Below are 13,121 nucleotides of genomic sequence, written 5' to 3'. Positions count from 1 at the left end.
CGGTGGCGCCGAAGGGAGTTGGCAGGTGGTGTTGGGGTTTTTGAGCTGACGATGCCATATCGTATTGTACATCACATAGAAATAGACAACTGTTGTTTATATAGGAGTTCTCCCGCCTCCATGAGCCCGGCGAGGAAAAAAAAAGAAAATTAATTTATTTTCAATTTAAATTATTATAATAAAATTTAAAATGCCAAAAAAATTGTGCTTTCTTACCTTGTAATTTCATTAATTGTATGAAATATATTGTTGAAAAGAATAAAAAAAATTATATTTTGGAGAAAAAGATGAAAAGATATAAATAGAAACTAATTCACAGTATGCTTTAAAATAAAATGTGGTTAATTTAATATTTAATAGATTAGATGTATATACCACAAAATAGTATTTAAATCTAATTCCCTCCACATTGACTAATAGTATAGATTATATACAATATTTATTATAATTATAAGTGAAATTTTATCTAGTGAAAAAAAATATTATTTAATGTGTAAAAACAATTTATCAATTTTATCTTCTTTGTTTCATAAGTGTACTTGAGTCAATTAATCTTATGAATATTTTAATAAATATAATATTTTTTTTATTTTGATTATAGTAATTATTTCTAATTAATATCTTACAAATAGATTATCTTATTTCATCAAAACATATTTCAAATTTATTTTAAAAAATAACTAACATATAAATTTTAAGAATACTCATCTAAAACATAAATAAATTCCCATATATTACAAAATATTTCCTTATTTAATTTTCAATGGATGAGATACTTAGCAATAATTAAATCCAGCCATAATATATATACAAATATTCCACTGAACAGTCACTCAGACATCTCTTTAATTATGTCCATTCAAGTCTTATACCAGCCTGTAATTAAATCTAGCGCTATTTAATATTGTTATATATATCATAATTATTTATATTAGAATTTAAAATTTTTGGTCCCATGCCGGATAAATTTAATTATGCTTTATGAAAAATATTTATCAATTAAATTTCAAGGGCTATATATATAATTAGTGAGACAGGTTAGGTGTAGTTTGATGACTTCAAAATAAAACTTTATTGCTAATGTTAATTAGAGGGACCTCTTCCAAGAAATTCAAAATTCAATAAAATATGATCTTTGATGATTACTATAGTAAAAAACCCCATAAAGCAAATAATTAAATTTGTTCAATTTTTTTAATTTTGGGATCATTTTAAAAATAACGTAAAACAGAGAACTAAATATGTCAAGTTTTCCCAATTATGGAATCATTTTGAAAATTTAGTAAAGTAGAGGACTAAATATGTTCAACTATAACCTATATGGGACTAAAAGTATAATTTTGTCTGCTATTCACAATTGTTTGAGCATGTGAGTTCAAACTATTAGTTATAACTAGGAATCATGATAAATATTTTGATTATAAGAACTATGGTATATACTTTGATCATAGTTAAGACCGTGACAGATCTTGACTAATCGTGATCAAATTAAACTTGGAATTTTTACATTTATTTGTCTAATCGTGGTTGATTTATCATGATTTTTAAGTTATACTATTATCTATAAAATTAAAAACACATATTTTTCTTTGAAAACTGAAAGTGAAAACACAAACAAATAGACTACATAATACAATTTTTTTAATAAAAATCATTTCTCAAATATATCTAAAATATGTATATATAGGCTTGTTTTTACAGATAAATGAACAATTTACTACTGTTAAATGAGCATTATTTATGAATAATTTGGTGGGGAAAGGAACAAAAACAGGAAAAATGAAAAGAAAATGGTGTGTGCAATGTATGAGCATCATTTCCAATAATATGTAGGGACTCCAAATCCCTACCTGTACCATTGTGTTCCCTTCAAGAATAAGAGCATCTTTCCATCTCCAAATAAATTAAATCTTTTCAGAATCCCTACCACGCTTTCTACTTTTTTTATTTTAATTTCTGATACATGAACTCACAGTGTGTATATATATTTATGTACATTATGTGCTCCCTAATAAATAAATCTTATGATTGGCTAGTTTGAGATAAATAAAAAATAATTAAGGTCACTACAGAAAATATAATAAATAATCATAGCAAATAATCATTTACTACGGCCACGCGACATTGCTAGCCATAGTTTTTCTGAGAATGACTAAAATATTTGCCATGACTTTTGTTTTGTTTTTTTTTTTTTTTATCATGATCAGTTTTAGCTGTGACAAACAATTTTTCATAGTGAAAAAACTAGTTTTTTACATCAATTTAATCTAATCGCAATTAATAATAATTACTTACCACGATTTTTAATCATTAATATTGTAAGCAATAGTAATTTTTTTTAATAGGTGGATAATATTTTCTTTTTCTTTTTTTTGAATTGTCGAATTTTTGTATATCATTAATCCACTTACATCTATCATCCACAATGAGGTTTTTCAAAAACGAATTTAATTAATTCCAGTCCAATATCTACACATTATATAAAAAATAATGGATTATTTTTTACATATGTATGATTATGGCTTAAAAATCATAATAAATAAATATTATATATTTAATATGGTCAAACAAAATAATTTTAAAAACGTAAATTTTGATAATAGTTAATTAACATTTGTCGTGATCTTTAGCTGCGACTAGAACATTTGCCATGATCTTTAACCATACTTAATATTTTGCCTCCTTTCAAAAACAACAGATAATAGATATTAACGTGCAATTATAATTGATTAGTATCACGACTTCCATTTTTTAATTTTGAATCGGATAATTAAACATAACAAGAAAAACATATTTCTTTTTAGCGACAACCATAAATTAATATGGTTATAATTTTGTAAAAATATTCCATTGTTGAGTAAAAAGTCCATTTATCTCTCTTGCCATGTCGAATAATTAATACGAATACGATGTAAAAATATTTGATATATCCATCATTAATATTTCATTGCTACAATTTATTTTTACTAATTTTTTCCCTTTATTGCAATTTAATTTTCTTAAAATAGAAAACTTAAAACACCAATCAATTACCGTAAAATGCGTACAATTGTATTTCAAATATTAATTAAACAAGACAACCAATACTCCAATTAATTAAGAGTGGTGCATTGTGTCTAGCACCAACATTAACAATATTAATTAAGTGTTTATTGATCCAACAAAACCATAAATCTTTGTTCCACAGCTGTTTATCTTTTGTGGGCACATTAATTACTTTAATTAATTATTCTCACTGATTAATTATTACTTTCTTTTCCTTTATTTTATTGTAATAAATATTCTTCCCATATATACTTTTAATTAATTTGTTTAAAAAATTAAAATAGAATGGCAGGCTGCTGCCATGCTTGAGGGGAGTCGTGCCCTCCCTGTTTTTTCTTGCTTTCTTTGCATAATTCTAGGAGAAAATAAACTGTTTTTATTTATTTTAATTAAAGGAAAGAAGTAATTGATGATGGGAATGTTGGCTTTGGGCTTGATATATTAATTATAATAATCAGAGGCCTTTTCTAATAATTACTTCATAATCCTGTTAACTTTTGTCTTTTCGAGATTGGATGGTTTGTTGTGAGCAGAAGGCAGAGACAAGTTTTTAATTTTACTTTTCATGAAAAATGTGTGTTTATAATTTTGTATAATTTTTTTTTTATGAAAATAAGAATATGTTCGGATTAATTTATAAGATTATATTTTATGTTGTTAGTGATATCAAATCAATATATTTTTTATTAAGTAAATTACAATCCATTATAAAGTCTTTTTTTCTTGTTATTGTCAATCTCAATCCTTCTCTCACTCAATCATTGTTGCTAAAGATTGGACATCTAGTTCAAAAGGAGCATTTATTTCGACTTTTCGCTCCCAAAAATATATCAGAATTATCTCTTCCGTTCATTTTTACTACCACTTTTCACTTTGCTTCTTGTGAATCATCAACACAATAAACTAGCTCCCTAACCTTAGCGACGTTGGCGATATCACCCCCCACCTGCATGGTGGTCGCCCAAGGAAATTTTGAGTGTAATCTTTCGCACTTAAGCTTAGCTTTAAAGGTTGTCACCTTCCCATAGACTTCAAGCTTTTGTTTGTAGAGCTATTTACAGCCAACGGGCTTTACACCCTTGGATGGTTTCATCAAGGTCCAAACCTTAATTATGATGTCCATTTTGGATTTCATAGTCTCAAGCCATGTTTTCAAATTGATATGTGACATCGCTTCTGTGTATCTCCTTGGATCTGCATCTTATTGACCAGTCAGATCCAAAAATTTATACCTCTCAGGTGTTGATGTACTCTGTCGACCTTCGGAGAGCTGAAATGATATTAGTGGGAATGGGCAGGACAGATGATTTTGCCGCTTCCGACTGAGGTGTTGTCTCACTTGTCTCTTTAAGGAGCAATTCATCACCTTGGTTATCAACCAGAAAATCTTTTTTCAGGAACACCGTGTTTCTCGAAATAAATATCTTTATTTCTAGTTATCATGGAAATAATACCCCCGCAGTTCTCTTGGGATATCCAGTAAACCTCCACAAGCTAGATCCCAAGTCCAACTTGTCTCCCACTTGCTTCTTAATGTATGCAGGACTTCCCCAAAGTCTAAGATACTTTTAGAATACAGGTTTGCCATTTCATATTCCATATAGCGTCTGGACTACTCTCTTAGAAGGCGTCATGTTTAACAATTTGGTCTCAATCTCAAAAGTATAACTCGAAAAAGGACATCAATAACTCAGCAAAGCACATCATGGATCGAATTATGTCTAATAGATTTCGATTCCACCTTTTAGACACGTCATTCAACAGTGGCGTTCTAAGAGGATTCCAGTGAGAGATAATCCCATTATCTTTTAGATAATTCAAGAAATCTCCACGTAAGTACTCACCGTCTTATTGTAGATCAAACGAATATCTTTTTACTAAAATACTCTTATATGAGTGAAGACATACCTCCTCACATGCATTAGCATGTGATATTTTAGTCAGAAAAAATTTATTTGATTTGTAATAAATTAGTAATAAATCGATTTGGGGTAAAATATAGGGTTTCATTCAACTTTTTTGCTGATATCAATAAATTTAGTGAATTTTGACTCATGAAAAAGTTTATTTGTTGGACAGAAACAAACGTCAAGGCTGCTAGATGTAATTTTTCAAACCACAAGAAATCTACATTTAGTCACAACAAACTTCAGGGGAGGACATTGTAATTCTCCCTAAAAATTGTGATAGATTAATACCATCTATCACGACCAAACAAGACTTATGTGAAAACTTAAGCATTAACCACAATAATCAATAATTGCTGTGATTTTACCTATGAAGAAAACATTTTTCATAATTTATAATTGTAATTAATATTTTGTTATTATTTGCAAAAGGACTAATAAGTGTTGTGCAATCATAATTAACTAGTATCTTTCATTTTTTTTACTTTTAAGCATGAAATAATCGTAAGAACAAATCATATTTTTTCTTGTGATCGAATAAACACAAGTTTTTTCAATATATATAAATATAAGATGAGGATCAACATAATTTACCTAGCGTCACTATAAAAAATGCAACATTTAAGCATAAGTTTTTTCAATATATAAATATAAGATGAGGATCAATATAATTTACCTGGCGTCACTATAAAAAATGCAACATTTAACTATTGCTAATTGTCATGGTTAAAAATAAAAATAATAATAACAAATAGTCATTGACCACTGCCATGCAACGATTGTTACCCGTGGTATCAGCAAGAGTAGTTAAAATATTTAATCATGACAAATATTTTTACCATGGTTCTTAGCCATGGCGAATAACTTTTTTCTTAATGCAAAATCTATATTTTTGCAACGGTTTTATTTAACTGTGGTCAATAAAACTTATTTATCATAATTTTGAGTCCATAACACTATTAAAATTGTAACCAACAGTCATTTTTTTTTGTATTGCGTCGGTATCTCTCTAATCTAATATAAGTACTACTAATAAATAATAATAATGAAACATTTAAAGTTTTGATACTTCGGTAATGTTACTAGAAAAAAATGACTATTCCCTACAATTTTAATAACTATGGACTTAAAACCGTGGTAAAGGATAATTGCACTTTCCTTCCTTGAGATTTGTTGTAATTACACGTAGATCCCCTATGATTTAAAAATTACATCTAGTACCCTGAGGTTTGCTTCCATCTAACAAATGAGTCCCTCCGTTAGTCAAAATCACTAAATTTGCTGATATTAACAGAAAAACTGGATGAAAATTGATATTTATCGCCGATTGGCTTATTACTGATTTATTGTAGGTCAAATAATTTTTTTGGATTAAACTATCCTTATAAAGGTGAAATATACCTCTTCACATGCATTAACGCGTGAAAACGTATGAGAATAATTTGGTCATGAGAAGATTTATTTGACCTGTAATAAATCAAATGGGGATAAACATAGATTTTTTTTATAATTTTCTTACTAACATCAGCAAATTCGGTGATTTTTGTCTAACGTGTGGACTTATTTGTTAGATGGAAGCAAACCTCAAGGGTGCTAGATATAATTTCTTAAACCACAGGGGGTCTATGTGTAATTACATCAAACTTTAGGGGAGGGGAGTGTAATTATCCTTAATTTTTATTAACAAAAAAATTGATGCAAAAACATAAGTTTTCCACTAATTTTTTTTTTTTTTGTCATGGCTAAGAGCCATAGTAAAAATAAGACATGGTAAATATTTTAGCCACCCTTGCAGATACCACGGCCATACAACGATCAATGACTATTTGTTAGGACTATCTTATTTTTAACTATAAAAATTAGTCATGCTTAAATATTGTATTTTAATTTTTGAGATCTGTGCTTTAATAAAAGAAAATACTGGGCTTGGAGTTTCGTGGCCAAAATTGATAAAATAACTACAATTAAGCTATAAATAAGTTCAAGGTCTGGACTCCAAATTCATCATATGTGTAAGCATTTATTTGATTTAATGTGAGTAATAAATAATTTATTGTAACTTTGCAAAAAAAATATATCATTTTGACGTAAAAAAATCAACTTAGTTCCCCATTTTTCATTTCCAACGACAATTTGGTCCCTCTTAACAAATTTAGGAGAATATTTTGACTTCTTGAATTAAAAAAATAGGACCAATTGTTATAGTTAAAAAAAAAAAAAAATCTTCCCCCAATACGTTTTTAGGGACCAAATTATAATAAAAAATAAAAAAAGTGAGTAAAAAAAATATTTTTTATAAGGAGAAATGCGAAAATTCATTTTTTTCCTCCCAGAAAGTGTGTCAAAAACTTCAGTCATTAAAGAACTAATCTAAAATAAATAAAAAAAGGGGCACTAATTTGAAATTAGATGCAAAAATCGAGGACTAAAATGAATATTATCCCATTTTGAGCTCTCCCTCTCCCTATATACCTGGTCGGTAAAAGAGAAACTTTATTAATCTCTGAGGCCCACCCCCTTTTTCTGACAAATTTCAAATTGACCCCTGACTTGGGAAACAAAAGCAAATGAAGATTGACCTAGTACGAAAAATTCGTGAGAGCCCAATCTTTTAGACAAAAATTGATAGAGAAAACATCATGAGAACCAAGTCCGACCACGTAATCTTTTTCTACTTCCACACGTTTGGGAAAAGGGTCAAAAACAAATTAATTATTAGAATAGGGGTCAAGATCACATTATTATTTTGTGATATGCATGTTTGAAAAATCCAGACTGCAAGAATCCAACTTCTTCCCACGTGAAAAGTTCGGCAAATGCCTGATAACATGTTCGAAAATGAACATAGTATAAACATAAGTCATGATGCCTACTTTTTGTGGGAGTAACTATTGTTTAAATTAAATATTTTAGGATTAATTACAATATTTTTTTTTAAATTTATCATAATTATAAATACTCTCTCGTTATTAAAAAAATATAAATATCCTTTAAAATTAATTGTCGTCTAATAAATATTCTCTCATAACAGTCCACTGTAGGAAATATTTATTAGATGACCTTTAATCCCAAGAAGATATTTGTAATTTTTCAAACAACGATAGGGTATTTATAATTATGGTGAATTCCAGTTGAGCCCGTTATAATTAATTTATCAATATTTTAAGATAATAAAACTTTGATATGATTAAGAATAATATATTCTAATTTGAGAAAATATTGAAAGAGGTTGTAAATATAATAAAAAAAATAGCATCTTTCATCCCATAATTTAGGTCTTGAACATTTTTCCTCCCCAGTGGAATTAAAATTAGACTTTTTAATTTGCAAGTTATGAGACTATTTTCGAGAATTCTGTAAAAAAATGAAATTGAAAACATACTAAACATAAGTTATGAGACAAAAAATATAATTTTTCTCGCATTTGGATCGAAATATTTATAAAGAGAGCAGCGCGGGAGAGATTCCATATCCAAAGATATATTGTTATTTCGTCGTGTATTTAGAGTCTCTATTATCGGAATATCAACGGTTGTGATCAAATTAGGTCAAATCCATGTAATTATATATTAATCTTCTATAATTCCATCGTTATATTTAAATATTGAGAGTAATTTTGTCCTTTAAGGATATTCCCCAGAAGTTTTCAGATCAAAAATAGTAAAAAGTGTCAACTATATTTAAATTTTTTTTAAAAATACGAAATTACCCTTTCTTTTAGAAAAGCCTTGAAATTACAACATTCCCTCCGAAAAAATCGTTTATACCTAACTTCCTTTCGTTGGATTTGGATGAAAAATATTGATATTAGCAAATAAAATTACATAAATTTTCAATTGTATCTCTCATTTAATATTATCTTGTAATAATTTTATACTTCTAAGAAAAAAAAATATAATGATGCCAACCTCACTCTCCTGCTCTCTCTCTCTCTCTCACTCTCTCTCACTCTCTCTCTCTCTATATATATATATATAATATCACCTTATAAGTACATGAGAATGTTAAATCAAGGGCAAAATTAAAATTTTTAGGTAGTTTTTTTTGTCGACATTAGCATTTCCATCCAAACTCTAACGGAAAAGGTCAGGTGTAAACAGAAATTTTTTTAAGGAAATGTAAATGTAATTTCAAAATTTCATCTGGAGAAAATATAATTTCGTATTTAAAGAGAGTTTTAAGTGCAATTAAACCTAATAAAATATCCATAAAGTAATTTTATGAGAACATCTCAAAAAGTTGAGAAGGAGAACAATAGGCATTTACTAATATTAGAATACTATCTAAAAAAAGATAAATTATTATTCAGTCCAACTTACTTTAAAATAATATATTGTAAATTAAATAATACATCGATTCAATTAGTACTTTAGTTAAAAATGCGGAAACTATATACATTTGTAGAGTTTCTTAGAGAGGATTATGCAAATTCTAAAGTATTCATTGCTTTAGTACAAGTCAATCTATTAAATCAGATTATTGCTCTACTACAAAATTCAATTATATTATATTATATTTAATTGCTTAATATTATTATGTTTGGATAAACTTAATTTTTTTACCTTAATATTTCTTCATAACATATAAAAAAGGGAATAAATTTGAATAAAAATAGTGTATTATATTTTTGGGATCTGGTATATTTTTTTTATGAGTGGTATATTTGTTTAGTTGTGAGCAGCATAATGTACAATTTCATAAAATGTTAAGGGGTTATATGGAGAAAGTGAAATATATATATTTAAAATAATTAAAAAATACAAATAGCAAAGAAGACTCAGTGCCTCCCTATTCTTTATAACCTGATATTTATTTTGTTAGAATTTAAAATTGATTGTTGATCATAAATAAGAAAGGTAATTCAGCATTTATGTTTTTATATTTATTAGAATAATTGAGAGCAAAACATATATTACACATGTTAAAAATCAATTAACAGTAGCATTTTGATCGAGTGAGCTGGGCATAAATTGCCTCTTTTTAAAAAGTTTAATGAAGTTGTTTGTCCTTTTTTTTTTATTTTTTTAGTAAATTACAACAAATTGAGGCGTATTATAATTATAAATATTTTTTGTTATTTGAAAAATTATTAATACTCCTACTTTTAATGCCATTCGATCCAATTTATTAGTTTTTGTTAAATTTTTATCTATTTTTTGTGTAGAATTGACCAAAATACCTGTATAGATCATGAATTATAATTTTAGGGGAAGTCGGGATTGGTCTTGTAAGTTTGGGAATATTGCAATTTTAATCCTTTATCTTTAGGACTGTCATATTTAGTCTCGTAATTTTTTACAAAGGTGACACTTTTAGTCTTTAGACTAAATTATGGACAATTTAACCCTTTTATAACTTTAAAACGAACATTTTAGTCTATTTTAATTTTATTTGCATTTGTTTTTCATGCTCATGTAGAATGGTATTAGAACCTGATTTTTATTTAAAAAAATATTTATTTATATATATTGGTATTTTAATCCCAAACAGAAGAGATTTTTTAAAGTATGGAACATATCCTTGCATAATGTGGAAGGATATTTAGGATCTCGTCTACCTTTCAGTTCATAAATTTTAAGTTCACGGACTGTTATAAATAAAGAGCTAGAAAGCAGATGGAGATCATCCAAAAGAATTTCCAACTCTTCAAAATATTAGCAAAACTATAAAATTCTTAAGTATTTTCTGAGCGTTTAGTTTTTCAGTATATAGGAATTTCCCCCAAGAGTCTGGCCCTCTATTCCATGAGAGGCAAAACAGAATTTCTTTTGGTATAGGAAGAGAATATCTATGTAACATTATAAATATTTATTCAATAAAAATTTAAGCTTCTATTCAACCTGTTTGTCACAAATTTTATTAGACTTCTACACTCGAGTACCTTTTACAGTCTAAGGTAGGAGATAAAATAGGATTGTGTTGTTTGTGGCTGAATGAGCCAAGTATCCACGAGCCATCTACTGCAATAGTGTGGTTGAAAAAATTCATAAAATCAAGGGCTCGAAATATCAGGTGGCAAGACGGTCAAACTAATGTATGAATTTATAGAGACTAATTTTATTTTAAAAGTATGTCAGGCCTAACTAAGAGCATGCAGTCGGACTATAGGGCTTTTATCATTAGATGAGCAAAATAATCATTAATTGAACTTAAGGACCAAAAGTGTAAAGATATAAGACTAAGTTTGATTCGTCTAAAATCAGAGGATTGAAATTACAAAACCCTTAAATTTACAAGACCAAGAGTTCAATTTTACCCTATAATTTTAAAAAAAATTCTTAAAAACTTTTTATAGACAAAATTTGATAATATTTTTTTACAATTTTTCAAAAATCTTCATTCATTTTGTCTGATTTTTTATAATTTTCTTTTCTCTTTAAAAAAAAATTATAATAAGAACAAAGTTGATAATTATATATTTTTATTAAAAAATTAGGTAATTTCATTTTTTTTAACAAGTCAAAAGATTTCATTATATCATATAAAAAATTTTGTACATCATGAAAAATTATACATCTTTGATAAGAACAGAACAAGTCAGAATACAAAATATCTTGCAAAAAGATTAGACTGCTAAAAAGTCATTGCAAAAAAATTGGTATGCTCTTTGTTTCGCTAGTAAATCTACTGCCCTATTAACTTTCCGACAGCCAAAACCTAGTTGAGTATTTGGAAATCTATAATTTCATTAGATGTTTATTATATTTATAATTTTTTAAATAACTATTAAAAAAATAGCAATTGTGACAACCTTGGGCGGTTTGTACTTAACCCAATTTAAAAGGTGGGATTGTGGCGCTAACAGTAGGAAGAAGAAAGTAATAAAGTCGAGATGTAGTGGTCGTTGCTATTCCTTTGGAGGCATTTTCAAGAGTGGGAAAGGGAGAAGAAAAAGAGAGGCTAAAATGTGTATATAAGAACCACTGCACTCTCCTGTGACCTCAACATCAACAAAATCCACAAGCACAAGTTGTGAATTGTGATTCTTGACTCTTGAGAGCTACAACCTACTGTGCGGAGAAACCCTTGTGGTGTTTTATCTACTCGCCCATATTCCAGCTAACTTAACTATCATCCGTTCTTGCAGATACATACATACATACATGTATATACGTATTCTGTAGAGCCCTCAAGTCCACACATTCCTTTCTCTCACTTCTGTCAGAGAGATTTAAAAAAGGGTGAAATCTTGGTTAACTTCTCAAGGTTGGTGAAATGGCCAGTTGGGTATTATCAGAATGTGGTGTGAGCCCACTTCCAAGACTCTATCCCAAGCCAAGAACTGGCCATGCCCAAGCTTTCTTGAATCCTCCTAACCCCTCAAAGTTGAGAATTTCAAGAACAGATTTTGGGAACAGTTTCTCGTTCTGTTTGGTTAATCATAAAGAGAGGAACTGGGCTTTAAGGGTTAGTGCACCACTGACAGTTGGGCAAGTAGAAGAAGAGAGTAAGGAGAATGGTGGTGAAGAGTTTGATCCAGGCGCCCCACCTCCATTCAAGCTGTCTGATATCAGGGCAGCCATTCCAAACCATTGTTGGGTTAAGGATCCATGGAGGTCTATGAGCTATGTGGTAAGAGATGTGGTTGTGGTCTTTGGGCTGGCAGCTGTGGCTGCCTATTTCAACAACTGGGCTGTTTGGCCTTTGTATTGGTTTGCTCAGGGGACTATGTTCTGGGCTCTCTTCGTTCTTGGCCATGACTGGTGAATTTTTCTTTTTTTCACTCTCTTCCATGAAATTTGACCTTTTCTTTGATTTTCCATGTTAGTTTGTGTTGATTCAGATTGTCTTTTGCAGTACATTCTAAAGGGTCTTATACTTTTTTGGTCTTGATTCCTGCAGTGGGCATGGAAGCTTTTCTAATGATCCCAAGCTGAATAGTGTAGTTGGTCATCTTCTTCATTCTTCCATTCTGGTTCCTTACCATGGATGGTATGTAAAATTCAATGATTGTTCAATCTCAAAGCATAAAGTTTCCATTTTCAGAAACATAACAAACTGTGTTGTGATGAATGATCCAGGAGAATTAGTCACAGGACTCATCATCAGAACCATGGGCATGTCGAGAATGATGAATCCTGGCACCCTGTAAAGTTATTTATTTTTGCTTTATTACATGAATTCTTGGTATGTTATCTGATTTTTTCAGCCGGAAAGGAATTCCTTTAT

General features: G+C 28.9%; 1 protein-coding gene across 1 annotated transcript in view; it reads left to right on the top strand.

The window, feature by feature from the left end:
* Window positions 11,806–13,121, top strand: part of LOC105160895 (omega-3 fatty acid desaturase, chloroplastic) — a 3,145-nt gene continuing 1,829 nt past the window's right edge. The window contains exons 1-3 of the mRNA XM_011078407.2: window positions 11,806–12,655; window positions 12,795–12,884; window positions 12,974–13,040. Coding sequence (XP_011076709.1) covers window positions 12,168–12,655; window positions 12,795–12,884; window positions 12,974–13,040 — 645 coding nt within the window. The 5' untranslated portion in view covers window positions 11,806–12,167. The remainder of the gene's footprint in view (window positions 12,656–12,794; window positions 12,885–12,973; window positions 13,041–13,121) is intronic.

The sequence above is a fragment of the Sesamum indicum genome, linkage group LG4 (assembly GCF_000512975.1).
Source record: "Sesamum indicum cultivar Zhongzhi No. 13 linkage group LG4, S_indicum_v1.0, whole genome shotgun sequence".
In the NCBI taxonomy this organism is placed as follows: Eukaryota; Viridiplantae; Streptophyta; class Magnoliopsida; order Lamiales; family Pedaliaceae; genus Sesamum; species Sesamum indicum.
This window is presented reverse-complemented; position numbering and strand designations above follow the sequence as displayed.